This window comes from Papio anubis, chromosome 9, assembly GCF_008728515.1.
Source record: "Papio anubis isolate 15944 chromosome 9, Panubis1.0, whole genome shotgun sequence".
Lineage (NCBI taxonomy): Eukaryota > Metazoa > Chordata > Mammalia > Primates > Cercopithecidae > Papio > Papio anubis.
The window spans coordinates 20,483,486-20,506,268 of NC_044984.1; the positions used below are offsets into that span (position 1 = coordinate 20,483,486).

General features: G+C 38.5%; 2 protein-coding genes across 5 annotated transcripts in view; one reads left to right on the forward strand and one right to left on the reverse strand.

Annotated features, from left to right (window-relative positions):
* Positions 1-232: 232 nt before the first annotated feature.
* SPX (spexin hormone) lies at positions 233-6,739 on the forward strand. Of its 4 annotated transcripts, none has more exons than XM_009180351.4 (7): positions 233-453; positions 855-935; positions 1,102-1,159; positions 1,659-1,721; positions 2,939-3,022; positions 5,353-5,407; positions 5,787-6,739. In XM_009180351.4, coding segments are annotated over exons 1-7 (348 nt in total). In that variant the 5' UTR covers positions 233-447; the 3' UTR covers positions 5,788-6,739. The 4 variants fall into 4 exon arrangements, 3 of the variants coding, with proteins under 3 accessions (XP_009178615.2, XP_009178613.2, XP_003906146.2); XM_009180349.4 differs by having other exon boundaries at positions 5,827-6,739; XM_003906097.5 differs by having other exon boundaries at positions 5,353-6,739.
* A 2,270-nt stretch (positions 6,740-9,009) lies between these two features.
* The window catches only part of GYS2 (glycogen synthase 2), a 62,404-nt gene continuing 48,630 nt past the window's right edge, over positions 9,010-22,783 (reverse strand). Inside the window, exons 12-16 of the mRNA XM_003906096.5 lie at positions 20,386-20,512; positions 16,551-16,646; positions 14,465-14,628; positions 13,311-13,391; positions 9,010-11,219 (exon numbers count right to left, since the gene is read on the reverse strand). Of these exons, the coding sequence (XP_003906145.1) occupies positions 10,998-11,219; positions 13,311-13,391; positions 14,465-14,628; positions 16,551-16,646; positions 20,386-20,512 (690 nt within the window). The 3' untranslated portion in view covers positions 9,010-10,997. The remainder of the gene's footprint in view (positions 11,220-13,310; positions 13,392-14,464; positions 14,629-16,550; positions 16,647-20,385; positions 20,513-22,783) is intronic.

The following is a 22,783-nucleotide window of genomic DNA, read 5'->3' on the forward strand; positions in this document are numbered from 1 at the left end:
ACATCTTTAGCCATCAGTGATAGACTGATAGTAGTTACCCAAGACGAGTTTTCTTACTTATTCTTTCACTTTTGATTCTGCCTTGGACTATTGATTGTTTTCATTAATAATAATAATAACACACTACTTTGGGCAGCTAGTAGGAAAAGCAAGGGCAATGATGCTGACACATTCTGAATGTCTCCTGGGTGATGCAATCAGTATTTAAACAAATAATTTCTGCCCATCAATCATTCCTCTACTTCCTGCAATGAAGCTCCCTGGAGGAGTCATCAGATTCTCAATCTTGCTTGAAGACTGACAAGATGTCCCTGTGGACTCCCAAACATACTCCAGAGGGGGAGGGGTCCTTAACACCAAGATTTTAAAAGCTCCAGTTTCAGAGCAAGAGTCGAAAACTCACACGTAAAGTTATAGTAATTTCAGGGTTCTGAAAAGACGCAGAACATGAAGGTAAGTAAAGACTTTATTCACTTGAGGCTTCTTAGCTGTGTTTTAAAATGCTTTATAGCATTTTACCTATTTCATGTTTAATAAGCATTTTAGAGTTTAAAGGATGTTTGAATGATATGCCTTTAGAATAACAGAATCATTTGATTTTACTAAGAAAAAAAATCACATCTTATTCTTCATTTGGGTGAAGTAATACGAATAATACGTTTCTAAATGCGTTTTTTCAAGTGGACTCTTTGTGAATTAACTAGAAGGTAGAAGGGAAACACCTCCAGAAAACTGAGTATTAAAACAGAATATTGCGAGAAGTAAGAGGTTTGTAATTGTCCAGGCGTCAAGGAAGGAAGCAGAAGATCCTATTGGCACAGAAATGACCCTTTCTGGTTGATCGCTTCATACAGGTACTCAGAAGTCTGGCAGCAACAATCTTGGCTCTTTTCCTGGTGTTTTTTTTCCTGGGAAACTCCAGCTGCGCTCCGCAGGTAATCAAATGCAAAATAAAAATTAAAAAAAAAAAATGCGCACTCTGTGTCCACTCTGCTCTTTATTTCTTCCTTCTTGTTTTATTATCTTCTTTTTTATTTTGCTGTAATAGAGGACTGAGCTGCAATGTTTTATTAACTGCTCTTCCCTTCTCCCGGGTTACAGAGACCCTTGGAGAGAAGGAACTGGACTCCTCAAGCTATGCTCTACCTGAAAGGGGCACGTAAGTTCCAAATATTTTGCTCTTCCTACAATAATGGAAGACCCTTAGGAGTCATGAACAGATAGATGGAGAGTTATGGAGAGAGAATAATGTCGAGTTTATTCCCTTAAATCATCGAGGCCATCAAAGAGAACGGTAGGTGAGGGAGGGGTGGGAGAGGGGAAGAGTCCCTGATTATTGGAAATCCTCCGTCCTTATTAGAAATTCTCCATCCAAAACTGGAGGGTTGCTTGTCTTGGTCCAAATGGGAACTCTGGGGTTGCCTGGGAATTACCGCACTAACCCGGCGTCCGGTCAGGCGCAGGGCTTTCCTCCAGGTCTCCAGGGCGCCTGGCTCACCCCGGCGTTGCGCTGGGAGCGCTGGAAACTCGGCAGCCCCTCGCGACCCTAACCTGGAGCAACCTGCCTCCTCCCCAGGCCCGGGGACTGCGCTGTGCCGGGAGGAGCTGAGGTTTAAGCCCGGGGGGCGGGCGCTGAGCCCCGGGTCTCGTTTTTGCAGAGGGTCGCCGCTTCATCTCCGACCAGAGCCGAAGGAAGGACCTCTCCGATCGGCCACTGCCGGGTGAGTGACCGAGGTGTCAGGGCGCTAGTCCTGCGTTTTTGAAATAGGATGGGGCGGGCAGGGCTTGCTCCGCGGTGGTACCTAAAGAAAGCTTCTCCTCACCGGAAAGACGCGGCTCTGACGCGCTCTCAGATATGGTCGGCCCAAGGGCAGCCCAGGTTGGCAGCAGCTGCTGGAGGCCGAGCACCGGAGCTGGGAGCTCGCGCGTCCAGCCCGCGCCAATGCTGGCAAGGGCGGCCGAGGCTGGCGCTGCGGCTCCCCAGGCTTTATTGGCTTGCGGCTGTTCAGCCAACCCTCTGGCCGCCAGGGTGTGCAGAGGTCGCCAGGGAGTTAGGGCCTGAGGTTCGGCTCAGAAGGGTAAGGCGAGATAGGAAGAACTATGCAAATGCTTCTAGAAATGTATCTGCATGTTTATGCAGGAACTTTACTCAGCCTCCTCTTAAACGCTGTTATTACTAAAAAAGGAACTTACCTAGGAACTTCAAATGTATGCTTCTGTTTTACTAGAAAGAACTACCAAAGGTTCAAAATCAAAAGAGTAACATGCGGGCAGTTAAGGATGGGACCAGGGACTATTCTTTTCCATGCTAAACCTTTCCATCGTATTGTTTTAAAAAATAACAGTACAATTCGATAAAATTGTAAAGATTGAAATGCTAAAATGAAGAAGTATACTTACTTGGAAAAATACCAAACACCGCTATTGAACACATAGTAGGTGCTTAAATTTTTGTTTAGGCTCTTCAAACATGCTGTGTAATTGAGCTTATTTATCTTATGAGAGTGAGATTTGTTTCTCAACTTCAGTTGCCCCAAATTAGAAATCATGTTTCGTGTTGAATCAGAACAATTTGTCTTTTTTCAACTTAGATTTGAAATAACTTTGAATTCTTAGCAGATACTCCTTCAGTCAAATAATTACCTTCTATTTGGCCGAAAAGGTAAATTATTATCTAAACTTCTCTTTGGCATATAGTTTAAAATTCTCTTCCATACCCTGTTTGTAAACTGGACATAACCAATTGTAAGTCATTTCCAAGGCAAGTGTGACATATTTCTATTTATAAAAAATTAGTCTTCTGTGTAAGTAGTCCTTTGTTGAGGGCTCAAAATCTATTTCATAGAGGTTTTTCTAGTATTGCTGCATGTTAGAATAGGACTTATCTACATGAATACATAAATGCTAACAGAATCTGTGTATGTTTTTGTTTCTCCAGAAAGACGAAGCCCAAATCCCCGACTACTACCTATTCCAGAGGCAGCAACCATCTTACTGGCATCCCTTCAGGGATCACCAGAAGGTACTAGCACACTGACCTATTTCACCTGCCTAACAGAACGGCTTTGCTTCCTTTTGGGATTCTATGTTGAGTGCAGCACCCCTCTCCCAGAATTTCTTGGCCTTAGGCCCAGAGATTCAATTCTGTACTGCTTGAGTGAGGCCCAAGAATCTCTGTCCTTAAGCAATTCTTCCACATTATTTTGATGATTGGTCAGGTTTGAAAACAACAGGAACTTCAGAGCCAGTTAATAAAAGTTGAAATCATGCGAATGGAGATACCTTCTAGGGCTTAGATGTAGTGGGAAAAGGGAAGCAATACAACACCCAAAAATCAAGGGAAATGGGGGAAAATAGTACCAGTGAAGGGACATTAAAAGGAGCAAGCAGAAAGATGAGAAAAATCAGAATAAGAGAGTATCCCAGAATTCATTCGGTAGTTGATGCTACTGATCACTCTCCTCTTGAAACTTTTTAAGGATGGAAACTATCAGAATGGTTACTATAGCAGAATGCTTAGTAAGAATACAGAACTCAGGAGACATTAAACAGTGTGTCACCGGACTTCGCCACACCTCCTGCCCAGTGACACAGCTTGCTGCTGCTATGCCATATCTGAAACCTTGTTTACAGAATGTGATACAAGAAAGTAAACTGCAAAGTTAAGAGCAAGCAGGTCTGAGGCTCTGGAGAGCTGGCATGACTCTCAGAACTCTAGCAGTAGAAAGTTGTGAAATAGTTGAATAATGGGTAGAGGATGCTATATCCAAGGTGTTCTTTTTAAAACCCAAGATGTGGAACCCAGCGATTTTTGAAGTCAGTATGAAAAGAGCTCTGATGGAGATTGGTAGATAGTGACGTTTTAGATTTGATCGTTGGGAAGATGTGCAGAGCCAGAAAGGAAAGTGACCTATAATGGACAAGAGAGAGCTAATTTTAAAGAGGAGAGGTATCTTCATTAGCAGTTTGAGGAAAGGATGTGATTATAAGGTCCCCATCTCAGGTCTTTTTTGGAAAATAAATACGTATATTTTTAATTATTGAAGTTTTCTAAGTGGATTGTCTCTGAAGATGAAATAACTAATTTTATTAGTCTAAATTGACAGAAAAGTTGTTGATTCCCATATGATAAATTAATCACTAGTCTTCTTTAGTATTTTTATTCTATACTCCCTCAATATTATTTAGAAAGCTCTTATTTAGCGAATTATGGTTTCAGTGGAATTTATACAGGGATGCGGTTCTGGTTTTGTTTTGTTTTGTTTTGTTTTCTTCCTTCCCTTTAAAGAGAAGCCCATTTTCTGCAATAGTTTAAAGTGTGCTAGAAATTCAGGTTAAGATGTAACCCAAACATTCAAATTATATTGCAACTAACTGAAAGGTGATCTTAGAAGAAATTAGTAGATGCACTTTGTCCCTGGCCACTCCTTCCCCCTACCTGATGTAACTTTTAGTCATTCTATCCTATTTTTAGAGTCCCAGGAACCTGCTATTGTCTAACTCTTTAAGTATCCCCACCTCAGATGTGATAACTCATGCTCCAAAGTTTCGCAATCCCACACAGCAAACGAATGCCTCTTCTTTTTGTCTCACTTCCTCCCCAGAACTCTAGCTCCCCTAATAAAAGAACATTTGCAAATGTGTTCCCATGTCATCTTTCCTGAGTAAGATCCATTTTTTTTTTTTTTTTAGTCTTTTTTTGGAGACAGAGTCTTGCTCTGTCCCCCTGGCTGGAGTGCAGTGGTGCGATCTCGGCTCACTGCAAGCTCCGCCTCCCGGGTTCCTGCCATTTTCCTGCCTCAGCCTCCCAAGTAGCTGGGACTACAGGCACCTGCCACCGCGCCCGGCTAATTTTTTGTATTTTTAGTAGAGACGGGGTTTCACCATGGTCTCGATCTCCTGACCTTGTGATCCGCCCGCCTCGGCCTCCCAAAGTGCTGGAATTACAGGCGTGAGCCACCGCGCCCGGCCGTAAGATCCATTTGAACAGGAAATATAAAGAGACAGTCCTTTGATGCAAATGAATTATTTCAATGGTGGATATTTTAGACATAAGTCAATTTGTGAGACACATGGCTCTTTGAGATTTTTACCAGACATACCATACTGTAGTTTCAGTCATTATAGAGGTTCAGATGTAAAATATGAATTCCCCAATGTGTCCCAAGCTGAGAAGAAAAGATTTTAAACTGAACAAATCAAAACCCATACTGTTTAAATTTTCAGTGGCAGAGTCCATGAGTTAGCATAGCTTAGAAGGCTAAATGTTTATTTCCTGAGATTCTCTGTCTTACCTTTTCCTCTATTAAAACACAGAGTGTATATTTATTTTAAACATTTTTTTTCTTACAGATGAAGAAAAAAACTTTGATCAGACCAGATTACTGGAAGATAGTCTGCTTAACTGGTGAAAATATTATGTTTAATTATAGTTCTATTCTCTCTGAAAACATGAACCATGTGAATAAAACCTTTGGACCCTTTTATTCATTTGTAATCTTAAGAACACACACAGATAGTTTTATTCTTTCAGAAACAAAATATATATACATGCTTAGCTGAGAACATCATCTTCTTTCATTGCTTCAGGTCCTGTTTAGATGACCAAAAATGTTTTTAGATCACCTTGTGTCTTACTCTTGAGTTTCTTAGAATATTTATAATTATAAGGTTGAAGACTAAAGTGTTCTTTCCTTTTAATTATAGCCAGTACCTGTCTTGATCTTAGTTGTTGTTGTTGTTGTTTTCATTTTGTTACCCACTTGCATTTTGTTTTCACTCAACAGAAATTCTCCTCCTCTGTTTTCCTTTTATCCCATCCCCAAGGAGGTGGGAGGAAGGCAAGAAGCATGGCAGGATGGGAAATAGGAGAGTATGACTCTCTATAACTCATCCAGGAGTGATCAATTAAGAAGATAAATTGGATGACTGGGGAGAAGCCCTGTGACAGGAACACTTCAGTGTGGTTGCTGAGAAGAGACAGTCATTGAGGTAGAAGGTTTGCCAAAGATCTAGAGCTTGGAGCTCCCTTTGTGCTCTTTGGGAATTACCTTGCATTCAGTTTAGAAACATGGATCTAAAAGTTACTGGAAAATAAGCAGATGGAGACACACTCTGTTGTTTATGTATTGGAAGAAGGGAACAAGCCAGTTTTGTTAGAGGTAACTCATTTTCCATGACCAAACAGACTCAACAGATTCAAGTACTCCGCTTACTCTAATTGACTAGGCTCTAGGTTTTATTTGACATCATAGCATTACATAAATCACTCTGATAACATAAGTGCACAGTAATATGCCTGATCTTCTCCTTTTTAAAAGCCAACTTGAGTTCAGTACTATCTGAATACACCCACGCGCACATACACACACACACATACACACATACTCCTGTGGCAAACATAATAATGTATTTATTTAGAATTATAATATGACCATCATGTTAATTTTTTTTTACCTAATCAGAGTTGTTATTGACAAATGTCATAAGTGGAAAGCATTGTTAATTCTTATTGTCATCAGTATTTACCATTATTTAGTAGCTCAAGGATATCTTTATGTGAATGTCTCTGTAACTTGGAATTGCAATTTAACTGTGTTAAGTCATCAGAACTCTGCTTATAAGATTTATCTGTATCTTGTTTCATGATTTAATAATGAAACTAAATTCAAGTTAATGTAATGTTGATCTCTGTCAAAAAATAACTTGTGAGCATTAAAATATCTGTATGGCATTATAATAGGCACCTGTCATTTATGACTTGATTTAAAAGTAGACTTACTAGGCAGTGCTTATATCCAAGTTATTGAAAATTGTTTCCGAAAGCATTGTTTTTTATTTATACAGAGTCCTAACCACTTCACCATTAGGAGGGGTGGCACATTAAAAATTATTTACCCATCAGACATAAACTTGTACATATTGACTATTGAAATAGTATGCGTATTCAAAGAACACTTTTAACATCTATCTTATGAAACAATTCTTCCCACAACTAACCAGAACAATCTCAAAAATGTCATACTAATCATTGTTTTAAAAGCTGTCTCGATGATCAATAGCTGTTAAAATATAACTCCAAGTATTCTAAGTACTCAAAGTCCTTGGATGTTCTTAGGAACAAATATGCTGATTAATTTAAAAGTCCCTCTTCCCAATTTTCTATAACTTTTCAACTCTCTTACGGTGTCTACATTCTATTTATTTCTAGATTTTTAAAAAACCGAAATGAACAAGTGATCATAGATCAGAAAACCTTCACATTATATGGCTTGTGTTTTAAAATTGGAAATGTTCTGCCTTCAACATGGATACATGCACGAGAATACCTCGATCTGCAGGCAGGGCTTTCAGTCACTTTCTGCACAATTCTCATTGCCCTTCCCTTTTTTTTTGCCTCTATAGCCTACCTCGGCTATCTGGCCTCCATCCTGGGCTCTTAATTATTCTTTGTTTTCCAGTAGTTGCCTTCTCTCCCCCAATACCATCATTGTGTTCCTAAGAGAGGAGAGAAGAAGGCGAAGTGGCCCTGGCTTGTTCAGATTAGCCTCCAGCTTGCATTTCTTCTTTCTTTAACTGGTTATGATAAATGAAAATGTGTTATCTTATCAACCTTGAATTACATTATTTTATCTTGACCACAAAGAAAGGGAAGTTGGGAATGTAACTTCATTCTGTTCAGTCTCTTCATACTGGACTGTAAATTCCTTTAGAAAGAGCTCATTTTTAATATGATTTAATCCTCACAAACACTGTGTGAAATGGGCCATTTTATCGTCCATATTACTCATAGACATACTCATTCAGTGAAGACTCTTTGGACCTCCCTAAGTAGACTTGACCAGTCCCTCTCGTGAGTCTTCCTTGTACCCTGGAAAACTATTAGTTTAACACCTGCAACATTTATGTTCTCATCTGCATATGTAAAACCAGTTCTGTTCACTCTAACCCTTACCATGGAAGGGACAGTAGTGTCTTGATCAGTTCAGGCTGCTAAAACAAAATACTGCAAACTGTGTGACTTATAAACAACAGAAATTTATTTCTCACAATTCTGGAGCCTAAGAAGTTCAGGATCAAGGTGTCAACAGAATCAGTGTCTGGTAGAAGGTCCATTTCTTATAGATGGCACTTTCTTGCTGTGTCCTCATGTGGTGGAAAGGGCAAGGCAGCTCTCTAGGGCCTCTTTTATAAGGGTAGTAATCCTATTGATGAGGGCTCTGCCCACATGATCCAATCCCTTCCCAAAGGCTCTGCTTCCTTTGTGGATACCATCACATTGGGGACTAGGATTTCAATACAGACGGGCCCAATTTATAATGGTTCAATTTATGATGTTTCAACTTTATGATGGGATGAAAGCAACACACACTCAGTACACTCCTTGACTTACCATGGGTTTATATTCTGATAGGCCCATTATAAATTAAAAATATCAGAGGGTTGGCCAGGCATGGTGGCTCACGCCTGTAATCCCAGCACTTTGGGAGGCTAAGGTGGGCGGATCACTTGAGGCCAGAAGTTCAAAGACCAGCCTGGCCAATATGCCAACACCCTGTCTCTACTAAAAAGAAAATACAAAAATTAGCCAGGTGCGGTGGCACATGCCTGTGGTCCGAGCTACTTGGGAGGCTGCAATATAAGAATTGCTTGAGCCTGGGAGGTGGAGGTTGCAGTGAGCCGAGATCACACCACTGCACTCCAGCCTGGGTGACAGAGCAAGACTGTCAAAAAAGAAGGGAAGGGAAGGGAAGGGAAGGGGAGGGGAGGGAAGGGGAGGGGAGGGGAGGGAATATCAGTGGATTTATCCAAACATAACCCCATTGTAAGTTGAGGAGCACCTATATATGAATTTGGGGGGCCCACAAACATTCAAACCGTAGCAGGTGGTACAATCCATAAAAAGGGTCTTTCTCTCAGCTGATCAGATACCATACATTTTTTCTATAGTTCTTGTCCTTCAACTTATGAATACATACATTCTTTAAAAGCAACAATTTTTTGAACCTCTGTGTCTCCCAATAAGACCTTTTATTTATGCAACTATTATGTACAAGGCACTGTACTAGACATAGAGCCATCTGTTAACAATCTTATTTGCTACTCCTCACCAGCTTTTGTCGGTCTTGGGGAAAAGGATGAAGAAATGACTAGAGTGGAGGGATGGAGTCACCTGGCAGCAGCTGTCTGAATAGGGAACCAAGTACAGGATAGAAGGTGATTCCTACACATGCTGTCAAAGCCAGGTGTTTGCAAGTCAGCTAAATTCCATGTGCCCTATCATTTGTACACACTTATTATCATCAAATTATTATTTCATTGAACAAAAAGCACTTACAACTTCAGGTATTTTACTGTGTAGGCATGTTTTCAATAACAGTTGAACAACCAGTTACCAATCAAGAATATCATTTGAATAGACACTGTATGCTACTTTACTAGGGATACATTTTCATGGTTATTGTAACAGTGAACCCTCATTTATCACAAGATCTTTCTGGTACTTCAGCGAATGAGCCTATAATATAAGTCCATCTCATATTTTTTCAACTCTCCAGTACAGAGCATTTCAAACTTCTTTGCAGATGCTGGGTTAATTGGCATCCACAGGGCATGTGTCAAAGGTTAGATTTTAGGTCAATTATTTCTCTTCTTTCTGGACATCTAAGTAAAGTAAATTTCCAGCCATCTTCCATTTTGGTCTGATTTGCTGCTTGTATCCAACAGTCTTCTACTTTTTTCTAGCTAATGGAGCAATAGGAGGGCTGAATTACAGTTTTCCAATGATCTTGAACCATCTGACACCTTGTCACTGCTGCTCTTCCATTTTTGTCATCAATAATCCATCTCTGAGAAGACCAAAACGTTTTTAGAGCCTCTTCAGAAGGCCAATTGATATGTCAATAAAGGAAGTCACTGTGAGTTAAATGGAACTCACAGTGAATAACTACTTAGTTATGAAAAAAAGCAATCCAAGAGTGTGATTTTTGTTTTTGTTTTGTTGCCAGTTTAGACTTAATTACACTTAAAACATAAATCTGCTAAATTAACATCACAGAATATGTTGAGACATTGTTGTTATTACAACTGAATAGATGTTCTATTCAAACTACTTTTAGAAAGATAGCTTCTGTAGGAATTATTCATAACAGCTGCTTCCCACATGTTATTGGAATGTCTAAATAATTCTTAAACAAGGCATTATCAGTGAAAGTTAAGTTATTAAATATTAATGCATTTATTTACTGGGATTTAACAACTTATCATCTATGAAGATTGACCAAATTTTTTAAAAGTCTTTCTATTTAAACAATAGAAAAATGTTACAGTAAGATGTTGGTACCATGCACATGGTAATATCTTCCATTCACATGATAATATCTTCCATTAATTACAACATAAATTCTAGAGTTCAAAAGTGACATAAATGTGCATTAGTATGCATCAAAATATGAACTTAGGATAGCTGTTCACACATGGATTTTGTCTCTGCAAAACTACATATAAATCATGGTTCTGATGCATGTGAAAAATTAAAATAATCAGTAAAAATCTAGCTATTTAAAATATGTAGGTAGTGCACATTCATGGGTAAGATCAAGGTTTTCAGAGGGAAATGAGAAATTTGTGTGGTGGGGTAGAGAAGCTGCATAAATAGTAAGCAAAGGATTATGGTGATAATTTAAAAATAAACAGAGTAAGAGAAAATCCTTACCACTTAAATTCACCATTTTAAAAACACTTTTCCATCTTCTGCCTTTAATGAGTGCTCCTCCTCATGCCTAACTTTTATGGGGGAAACAAGAGTTGGGGAAAATAACTTGGATCTTATTCTAAATTATGAAATTGTCATTCACTCAATGTCTTCCACTTTTTAGGCAGATAATAAATTCCATTGTAATACTTAGAAGGAGAAAATGAAATGTGTGGCATTTTTATTTTAAATAATTAGTCTTACTTTGCTTTTTAAAATTAGCTCTTCTCAGCACATGTAGAATTCAGTTCTTATATTCACCATGCAGCTTTTTCTTCCCACGAGGAATGTGGCTCAGTGCAAATGGTGACTTGATATTTAACCGATCCCTTTCAGCCTCCTTTTCCTCATCGTATCTCTCATCCTCCACTTCGTCTTCCACATCACTGCTCTGAGGACTGGAGGCCTGAGACCCTGAAGGAGAAGGTGGTACTGAGGAAGGCCTGGGATATTTAAATCCTTCTGTCTGCCAAAGACAAAAATAAGACATAAACATCATAACAATGTACTTGTTTTCAATGATGTAAATACTATGCACCAACTATCAATTTTGTAAGTAGTTATCTATCTATTGTAGTCTGGGTGCTGTTAAACTTTGATTCATTTTGATTTTGATACCACCAACCTCAAGAGGGAGTCATTAAATATATAGCTATTCTTTATTAAGTACTGAAATGTGCCAGGTGTTATATACGTATTATTATCATCTCATCTTTTAACAGCACTCTGATACATATGTTTTTTTCAGTACAGAAGAAAATGGAGGGTTAGAGGGGTCAACTAACTTGCCCAACATCACACAGCACATCAATGGTAGAGCAAAGATTTGTACCAGGTCTGTGATGACTCCAGAAACTTTAATGTCAACTGCCATCTTACACTGCTGATACTGTTAGTCTCTAAGTCTCAACTTTGCTCAACAGAGCTTTGGAATGTGGGTAGCCTGGAAATGCCACGGACAGCCACCACTTGAAGGCATCCTGGAAGTCAGGCCACTTCACTGACCCTACAATTCCACCAGTTGCTGTTATTTCAGTTAATGAGAAAATACCACTAGGCTTTCATTAATTTGCCCTTCTCCTTGAGATACTGAGATAACTTATTTGATAAACACATACTGAGCACCAATTATGCATCTGGCACAACAATGCCACTAAAGAAACCAGATGAAAAAACATGATTGGAGTGCATATGATTGAATGGGGAGACAGATGTATAAAAGTGTTACAGCGCTCGTCACTCTGTATTTCAATTATTTTATCCATTATTATCATGTCATACATGTACAGTCATTTTAAGGTGCAGATACTTTACCTGTTAGCAATACAACAAAAGAACTGAGCTCTGCACTTGAGACCTAGCTTGAAGTAGGTGCTCAATGCTTATTAGATATAATAACTGGATAAATAAGTAGATAAACAGAAAAATGGATGAATATTGCTGAATTATCATTAAGTAGAATGACCACCTCTGAATAAGGTAAGCAATCAACTCTGGATGCTAGAATCATAAACATGAAAATCAGAATTTGTAACCTGAGCGTTTAAGAAAACCTTGTCACCTTTTTCATGGGCAACTTTTACTTCAGGTTAACTTTCTAGATCTGTTCCACTGGAGACCTGATATAGGTGGAATATAAGTCACGTTATTAGGGATAGTTGTTTATAGTAACAGTGACCCCTGATTGAGAAACTATATCTGAACTGAAAAAATCTATAAATACCTGATGAGGAGCCAGAGTTTTTGGGACTCTCTGAATGATGACTTGTAATTGGGCATATTCCTTGCAGGGAGCATGAAAGCTGGTTTGCAGGGATTTACATGAGATAGAGGCTCCTGTGGGACATGGAGCTACTAGCTAAGGTGATCTCATTTGCAATGGTATGGGTCTTATCTTCCTGCACCTAAGCCGTCACCTAGTGTGTAGGGGGCCGAAGATGTTTAGCTCTTGAATCACTGTGTAGACTACTGCAAGGACTAATCCCAGTAAAGAGAAATGCCTGATGCTACCCTGCTTCAAGCGGCACTTCCTGTCTTCTACCCTGCTAAGTGAATCTGATGACAAACGTGGCCTATAGCAGTCTTATGAACATAAATGTCTAGTTGGATTTTAGAAGACACCCTGGTGGGCATTGCTGAATGGAACATAAATGTTTATCTAGTTCAATTCCTGCTGGGGTGCTGAACTTACTCTATTTCACTCTTGCCAAGTGGTCACCCATATAAACACTTTCTTGGGAAGCAAATTCACTTTTGATTAAGGCAGTCCAGTTTGTTTGTGAACAACTCCCCAAAGAATGAATGTCCATCAGAATCATTTCAAGCACTAAGGCAGAGAAAGTTTTAACTCAGAGATGCTTCTCCAATGACATGAATCAACTGTCTTGAGAGCTTTAAGACAGTCTGATTTGTGAGTTCTCTCTCTTCTTTGGTTTGATTCAACATTATGAAAAAGTATCATAGCTTGTGTGCGTAGCTACTTCCAAATTTAAATGTATTATTTAAACTTACAAAAAGAAATATAGCTTTCAAAACAAACAATACATTGACTATTTACCGTTGGTGGTGATGTTAGTTCCACATGGAATTTATCTGGAAAAGCTCTGCTTAATGTCAGGTGTCTGGCATGCTGGTAATACTATTGACAGAAAGCCAAATCACAGGTTAATAAAAACCCTTAGTATCTCAATAACCAAGTTATTAAATAAGGCCTTATTCTCCACTTCTGAAACATATGTACTTTTTAAAGTGACAGAATCTATGCACTCTAAGTTTGAGACTCAGGAAAGAAATTACAGTTTATAGTTTTACTATTTTTCAACCCATAGGCACAGAAATACTATAAAATGCCGGGGAAGAATGCCCATACTGGTCATACTGAGCTCTGAATTGAGCATTAAGGTGACTGAAAACACTGGTTTCATTCCACAGAGAAGCAGTGTGGCATGGAAAAAAGATAGGGCCTGAATATTCAGAGAAATTGGGTGTAAATCCGGCTTCAGACCTCAGGCAAGAAACATCACTTCTGAAAGTCTCGTGTATCTATTTTCATTGCAAGATGGAGATAGTAAAATTAATCATCCAGGTTGTAATGAGCACTGGCATTTGTGTGTGCAGATACTCAGCAAATGGCAGCATCTATCATTCAGCCAAGAGTGTTCAGCGCTGCGCAAACAGACACATTATGTGAAGGCAAAGTCAATTTATTTATTATTAAATCACCACTGCTAAGCTATGAGAGCATCCAGGTGTGTATAAACCTATTGCATGATTGAGAGGAGGTATTTCCTGTACTCATCATTTTGAAAAATCGTATTATTCCCATTACTCACTACAGTTGAGAAATATGACCACAATATTTCTCTAGAGAGAAACAAACAAAGTAGGGACTTTTATCTTGATGTTTTCTTCAAGTTCATAAAATGTTTCCTTATACCAGTAACATATCAAGTGAGGCACTGACAATGGAATAGCTAGTAAGATTAGTGCTAGATCCTGATGGACTTGCTATTATGGATAGATTCAAACTAAACATGAAGAAATAGATTTAGGACTTTGTAAACTCATTAAATTTTACAAAGTACATGGAGACACGGAGGTTTTAACAGTTATAATATTGGATTAACTTTAGAGATTATGACTAGAATCAACATGTTTATAGTCCAGTGGAATTTTTTAAGTGGTCTGCTGTGTTTATCAAAACTTGCTTACTCTGCCTAAGTATCTCCAATCCAGAAGATCTGAGAGCCTCTCAGTTCTGTTCCTCTGGATAATCCTTTGGCGGCGTGACTGTTTGCAAAATCCATAAAGAAACTGAGTCAGCTGATTGCAAGAATCATCTGGAGAACGGAACCGCCTGTCAACGATGTAAATACCTGAAGAACACAAAAGCCAAAGCACAAGTAAAAGCAGGACTCACCTTAAACATTTGTTCTTCTATGATTTACTAACTCTTTGGTTCCATCAAAAACCTATGCATTATCTACCCCCTGACTCAGGAATTACCCCCACTTTATTCTTTTCTAAGGCCCTTCTAATGGTTTACAACCATCACTGACATACAACCAACAAAGTGGATCTTGCTGAAAAAAACTCTGGCAGTCTAGGGATACGCTGGATCAGTGATCCTCCATGTGGTTGCTCACTAACCAGAATTTCCAGGGCAGGGCTTGGATATCTGTGCCTTTTAGGTTCCCCAGTGTTCCCACTGTGCAGCCGTGGCTGAAAACTCCAGCGCTAGCCTGAGGAAAGCGCAACAGTACACCTAAAAAAAGACTGAGGGAAGGCTGGGGCTTGGTAGCTCACACCTGTAATCCCAGCACTTTGGAAGGTAGAGGTGGGTGAATTCCTTGAGCCCAGGAGTTCGAGACCAACCTGGGCAACCTGGGGAAATCCCATCTCTACATACAAAATTTAGCCGGGTGTGGTGGTGTGCACCTGTAGCCCCAGCTACTTGGGAGGCTAAGGCAGGAGGATTACCTGAGCCAGAAATGTGGATGCTGCAGTGAGCCAGGATCAGGCCACTGCTTTCCAGCCTGGGCAACAGAGTGAGACCATGTTTTTTTTTTAAAAAAAAAAAAAAAAAGATCCAGGGAATTGGCAATGTATAGGCAGAGAATGTATCCCATTCTAATTTTTCTTGCTTCTAATCAATATGAACAGACAGATAATGGTATGCAGATTATTTTACCATCTTAACTTAAACAATTTAGGTGAATTTTGCTAACTTGGCATGGGCCTTTAAAATAGTAACAATAACAATAGTAATAATACTAATATACATACTCTCTATCTAATGACCAATATATGTACTCTAAGACCATAGTTATTGTAATACCGCTTCTAGGCAGTAGAAGGGATCAAAATTCAGGGGGAAAAAAGGTAAAGAACAAAGTTTGTCCAAGGTTTGCATTCTTTTTGCAGTTTGTCTTATGGGCAACATATTAATATTAATAGCATTCTTATGTTATTTGTGGACCACATATTTAAAGCTACTTTTTTTTTTCTCCACTTTTAGTTTAGGTTCAGGGGAAACACATGCATATCTGTTAGATGGGTACATTTCATATTGCTGAGACTTGGTGTACAAATGATCCCATCACCTAGGTGATTAACATAGTGCCTGGTAGGTAGTCTTTCAACCCACGCCCCCTTCCCCCACTCTCCACTCAAGCAGTCCCCAGGTGTCTGTTGTTTCCATCTTTGTGTCTATGTGTATTCAATGTTTAGCTCCCACTTGTAAGTGGGAACATGCAGCATTTGGTTATCTGTTCCTGCATTAATTCACTTAAGATAATGACCTCCAGCTGCATCCATGTTGCTGCAAAGGACATAAATCTATTTATAAATCTACATTTTTTTTTTTTGAGACAGCCTGAGGCTCTGTCACCAAGGCAGGAGTGTAGTGGCACGATCTCAGCTCACTGCCTTCTCTGCCTCCCAGGTTCAAGTGATTCTCATACCTCAGCCTCTGGAGTAGCTGGAATTACAAGCGTGAGCCACCATATTTGGCTAATTTTTTGTGTGTTTTTAGTAGAGATGGAGTTTTGCAATGTTGGCCATGCTGGTCTCAAACCCCTGAACTCAAGTGATCCACCCACCTCGGTCTCCCAAAGTGCTGGGATTATAGACATGAACCACCGTGCCCAGCCTAAATTGACTTTTAATTAAACAAGAAATATAAAAACACTAGTTTAATTATCAGGATAACTTTAGCGTTAGGCTCTGTAAAGACCCTGTGCTTTGTTTGGTTAGAGGTCACGAATCCCCAGGATGGGTTAATGATGAAAAAGCTCACCGTAAGCAGTAGGATCAGCCACATGCTCCTGCATGAAACAGCCAAACCCGGAGAGATTCGTGGTCACACTGGGGATACCCATCACTGTGCATTCAGCTGCCAGGGGAAATAGACCAAAGCTCGGCTTCAGACCAGCGCCTAAATCCTTGTATGCACTCAGAGGAGGAAAAGGCCCTCCTCCTAGTAATAACAATGTTCACTTTGTGTCAAGCACAAGACTAAACTCTTTACATGTCTCATTAACTTATTTAATCTCTCAGCAACCCTGTGAAGTGGAGCCATCATTATCCCCATCTTACAGCTTAAGAAATTGAGGCACAGAGAAATGACTTGCCCACCTTCACAAGGCCAGGGTTCGTGGTATAGCTGGGATTTGAAGTCAGGCATCTGGCTGCAGAACCCTTGAGCGGAACTGCCAGGCTCCACTGCACCTTCAATCCCAGCTGGTTTTGTTTTTTGCTTCTTTCTAGCCTGTGTTTCTAAGAACTTGGCAAGTTTATAGGGTAGGTTAAATATGTTTTGGATGTGACCAGCTTCTTCCCCCATTTAAATCTCCCTTGGCACATATTCCTTCCACTGTCTCAGGAGCTCAATAAATGGATGATCTCTTTCACTGCTCCCTCATCTTTTAATCAAAATCTGTTTTCCAGGAAATAACTGATATGTCTTAAAAATTTTACTAGTCTCAAGGATATCTGCATTTTTAGGAATTTATATTTGATAATGGAATTACCCTTGGTTGGTAAGTGGTGATGGAGGAAAAAAGATCTTCCCATTACCCATGAAGTAATACAATTTAGATAGCAACCTTATCTCTTGCTCTGCAAATGTTTCCTCTTGGTTTAGCTATATAGCTATGGAGTTGTGGTTCTCTAATTTTAGTGGCGGGTGGTGCAGAGGAGGAAAGTGGGATGGGGACTATCAGCCCTTTTGAGAGTCTGATGAACATTCTGGAACTCCTTTCCAGAAATATTCTTTTTTTTTTTCTTTTTACATAATTTTATTTCCTCAGACTTCCTCCTGGATTCAGCTCCCCCTTCTTTGGGAGTTGGGAGTTGGAGAGTATCTCTTACTTTCTTTTTTAAAAAATTTTACTTTAAGTTTTGGGATACATGTGCTGAACGTGCAGGTTTGTTACATAGGTATACATGTGCCGTGGTGGTTTGCTGCACCTATCAACCCATCATCTAGGTTTTAAGCCCCGCATACATTAGGTATTTGTCCTAATGCTCTCCCTCTCCTTGCCCCCCAATCCAACAGGCCCCGATGTGTGATGTTCCCCTCCCTGTGTCCATGTGTTCTCATTGTTCAACTCCCACTTATGAGTGAGAAAGTGAGGTGTTTGGTTTTCTGTTCCTGTGTTAGTTGGCTGAGGATGAGGAAGAGAAATATTCTTATACACATATGTATACAAAATTTTGTCTACAACACCATGAAAGTTCACAGATCCTTAATGTTTACTCAATGGCCATCAAATCACTATGCAGTAAAATTCCAGGCACCCATGAAGCTTAGTATATGTTCATTGAATTAATTTAATGAAGTAGGTCCTTATATTTATTTGGCTCTCTTGAAACACATTTTGAGGAATACTTTCTAGAGTGAGTTAGATCTAGTAACACGTAAAAAGATTATTCTAAAAATATTAGAGAGTTATCTAATATGCTGATGTTAAATGTATGCCACCAGAAGTCGCATTCTTTCTGTAACTATAGGTTGGGGAAGAGTGACCAGCTCCTTTTGGTTAATGTAAATCACAGCATGACTCATTCACTATGGACTATTCCACAAGCTCACTTATTTGTCTGTTTATAATATCCTTTGTAACATCTTCTTTGGCCTTTATCTTAAAACATTAGATATATCTGTTTTATCATTTTGGGTTGTTAAGTTTAACTTTGCCTTATAAAATGACACTTTGGTGGACAGTCAGCTGTTAGTTCTATCACATTTTCTTGACCCGACAGAAAGGCTTCCCACATTGCCTCAGTCACTCATGCATTTGGTTGTATGCTTCTCTATTCATGATACTTCCAATAGTAAATTGTTTTACTAGAAATAATAAGAACAAGGTCAAAAACAAAGTGTTAAGTTCATCAGTGAAACGTGTGCTTTATGTGTCTCAAAAGATGGTGTATTGCAAGCAATTTGTGATATTTATGTGGACATTTCATAAGTAAGAAGACAACACCTTCACAAAAGTAGGCCATTTTTAGATCTGCAAGAGAGACACCTGGAGGAGTGATATACAAATATTTTCTACGTCATGTTTCAAGACAATCCTTTGTCTATTTTCCCCAAGAAATTTTAAAGTTTTCATAGCTGCTGGCAAATTATGCTTGGTGAAAGCTAGAACAATAGAATAGGACCTTATAACCAAACACGCATGGCCCTCATGTTGTTCCTGCTGTAAATAATACTGGATGCTATTTTTGTAGAATTTTTAATTCTGTATTTTAATTCTAGGATAAAGATGCAAATAATAGAAAAAATTCTTCCTCTTCATAATTCAGCCTATTATTCCCCCTCACCTTGGCCTCTGCTGCTCCTTACTTGAGCTTTACATCAATGATAACATTGAGATACAAAAGGCAACATTTATTATCTCAATTATAAATAAAAATGTTTTCTGAACTTTTTTAAAATCACAAGTGAAGAGGCCAGGAGTGATGGCTCATGCCTATAATCCCAGCACTTTGGGAAGCCGAGGCAGGTGGATCAGTTGAGGCCAGCAGTTTGAGACTAGCCTGGCCAACATGATGAAAACTGTCTCTATCAAAAACACAAAAATTAGCCAGGCGTGGTGGCGTGTGTCTGTAATCCCGGCTACTCAGGAGGCTGAGGCACAAGAATCTCTTGAACCCAGGAGGCAGAGGTTGCAGTGAGGCAAGATCATGCCACTGCACTCCAGCCTGGGCAACAGAGTGAGACTCTGTCTCAAAGAAATAATAAAATCGCAAGTGAAATTTTATTTACATTGGGCAGAAAAATCTCTGATTATTAATAAGAGATGGAAAAGTTATTATTGTATTCTTTGCATTGGCATGTATTTAAAGTATTTGTTTCCCTTTTAATTAGACATTTCAGTACAAATACAAATTGATCACTTTTGATGCTAATGGCAACCATGCCAGTTGGGTCCAGAAAAGAAAAATACATAGTAAATCTGATAATCTACCATCTGTTAAAAAATAAAATAAAATAATGAAGGAGGGTGAAGAAGGAGGAGTTTCTGAATGGAATGATGTCATTGTTGACAATACTTACTGAACTGCTAGCCTCTCTTAGTACCTTTTATTTTGAGGCACACGAATGTGAAGAAGACTTTTCACTGTACACCTTTTTATATTTGTTTCCCTAACCATGTGACTGTGTTACCTATTATATATTAAATACATTCATTAAATTTTAAAAAGAATTATTCTAAAATAATTTTTAAAGGACAACATTGCCAGACTATTATTTATTATATTAATCCTACTTACAGTCAATTTCTCCTTCACACTAATAAATGGGGCAGATAGAGATGGCTAAATAACATACAACTTTTATAACACATTCCTTTTTCTTTGGAATTCAATGAGGCAATATCTCACATACCTTCTAAAATATGCCCAAACCGTGGTGTACTTATATAATCTTCATCCTTATTCTTAAGTAATCATCTACAAACCATAATTTGATCCCTGAGATGAATCCAATCAAAATTTTTTTAAAACTGAAGTATTGAAATCTCATTAGAAACTTAATATCAACTTTGAATATTATATATATGCACATAAAATAATATACTAACAAAATCCAAAACATTCCACATTCTATACATGACACATACCTGGAGTATAACCCCAGGGTTCATAATATGATGGAAATACTCCAAGATGACAACCTCTGACAAACTCTTCATAGTCCATGGGTAGTAGGGGACTGGTGGAGGATAGAAACTCTGGGTGCAAAATCACCTAAAAAAGGAAAATTCTAATGAAAAAAAAGAAAAAGAAGCAAGAAAAGTGAAAAATCTCCTACAATTTGGTTATTTCAGTACTGTACTATAGAATCTTTATGTTCTAGATTCAGAAAGAAAAAAGAGATAAGACAAAAGAAAAAGAAAAAAGTCTTGGTGATTTGTTCTCCTCTCTCCATTTTTAAAATGTGTCTATGCTGCATATTTACCTTTCCCTCAGGTTCCAAGGCTTAGATTGAAGGATAAGGAGTTAGAGTGCTCATTTTTGTTCACACACTAAGCTACATCGTCCAGTCCAGCTTTGACATGCAATAAACATTATATTTGGTTTTCTAATTGCTCTTGTCTTTTTACCAATTTGTTCCCAACTCAAGCAGGGAAGAGGGAGCTATATAACAGACCACTCTTACATGCCTTAAGCATGAGTTGTTCAAGCGAAATGGAACCAAGGGACAGGGAAGATGTTCTAGGATTGCCATCTAGATTAAATCATGCTGCAGGACTTCATGCAAACCACCATCCTCTCTCACCTAGAGGCCATCACCTCCTAACATACTTGCCTGCCTCTTTCTGTTCCACTGGGGTCTCTATTCAACACAACTAGATTGATCCTTTAAAAATGTCAGTCATTCCCTTGCTCAAAGTTTTTCAGTGGCTTCCCATTTCACTCAGAGTAAAAGTCAAAGTGTTTACCATGGCTTCTAAGCAGTAGTGTGCTGGTAAACATTTAAGAACTGAGACAGTGAAGTATAAATATATATTAGTACATAAATTTGTTGTAATTTTTATTGAGATGAATAATGTATATACAGTTACCAAACAATGAAAGATGTTATAACATGTAGATGTTTATAACAATTTTATTCATAATTGCCAAAACTTGGAAGCAATACAAATGTCCTTCAGTAGGTGAATGAATACATAAATTGTGGTACATCCAGACAATGGAATATTATTTAGTGCTAAAAAGAAATGAGCTATCAAGCCATGAAAACAAATAGAGGAAACGTAAATACATACTACTAAGTGAAAGAAGTTCATCTGAAAAGGCTACCTGATGTATGATTTCAACTGTGTGACAATCTGGAAAAAGTAAAACTATGGAACCAGTAAAAAGATTAGTGGTTTCCAGGGGTCAGGGGTGAGGGAGGGATGAATAGGTAGAGTATAGACAATTTTTAGGGCAGCGAAACTATTCTGTATCATACTATGATGATGAATACATTTGTCAAAACCCATAGAATGTATAACACCAAGAGTGAACCCTAATGTAATCTATGGAACTTGGGTGGTAATTATGTGTCAATGTAGGTTCATCTGTTGGAACAGATATACCACTTTGGGGAATGCTGATAAGGGGGGAGTCTGTGCATGTGAAGGGGCAGAGAGCAAATGGACACTGTACTTTCTGTTCAATTTTGCTCTGAACCTAAAACTGTTCTAAAAAGCAAACTATCAAAAGTGGATATATACAAAATTCCTTATTGTGAATTCTATGTAGTCAATTAATTCTCACAATTTACTATTTTTGTTTTTCCAAAATTTTGCATTCATAACCAATTTATGGTTTCAATTGATGGCTGATTGTAGCTCTGACATAAATGATGATTCATTTCATTTGTTAATGAGTAGAAGGAGCTGAAATAACAGAGACATTTGTTGGAACTTCACGAGTTCGTCAATAATGCAAGTGACTTCTTTGCTGGGTCAGATAGTAGTTTTTGAACACGGACAAAATTTTTTTTTTTTGCCACTCACAATGTACAGGCTACAGATCCAGAAATCAATACGCAGTAAATGAAGCCATGATTTGTAGTGTTTGCCTATTTTCATTCTAAAAATATTCCCACTGCCACCAAGGCCATTTTTAAGCTATCAATATGATGTTGCTGAATTCAGAGACAGGGAAAGCAGTAGCACATCATTATAAAGCATTTGCACCACAAAGATCTGACAGACATAGTCTCAAGTGCATAGGTCATAGTAACATGAAGTAAATAATTAGGATGTGATGAATTTTGAGCATTACCTTTCATTTAATATAGTTGACTTATTTTCAAATTTATATAATTTAATTTTAGCAATAGCTGTATTTAAAACTGGCTCACAAAGTTTCTGAACATTTAACTATTGGCTCTTGTGCACTTGTATGAGCCAGTTCTGGGCCCACACTGGAAAGGCAGAAACAAGAGCATGGACATTCGGTACTTTCTGTTCAATTTTGTTGTGAACCTAAAACTGCTCTAAAAATAAAGTCTATTAAAATGTA

What these genes read in the sequence shown, in the direction of transcription:
- SPX (XM_009180349.4), top strand. An exon ending in GCTCTACCTGAAAGGGGCAC is followed by an intron (nt 1,160 to 1,658) that starts GTAAGTTCCAAA and finishes TCGTTTTTGCAG; the next exon opens with AGGGTCGCCGCTTCATCTCC. An exon ending in CCTTCAGGGATCACCAGAAG is followed by an intron (nt 3,023 to 5,352) that starts GTACTAGCACAC and finishes TTTTTCTTACAG; the next exon opens with ATGAAGAAAAAAACTTTGAT.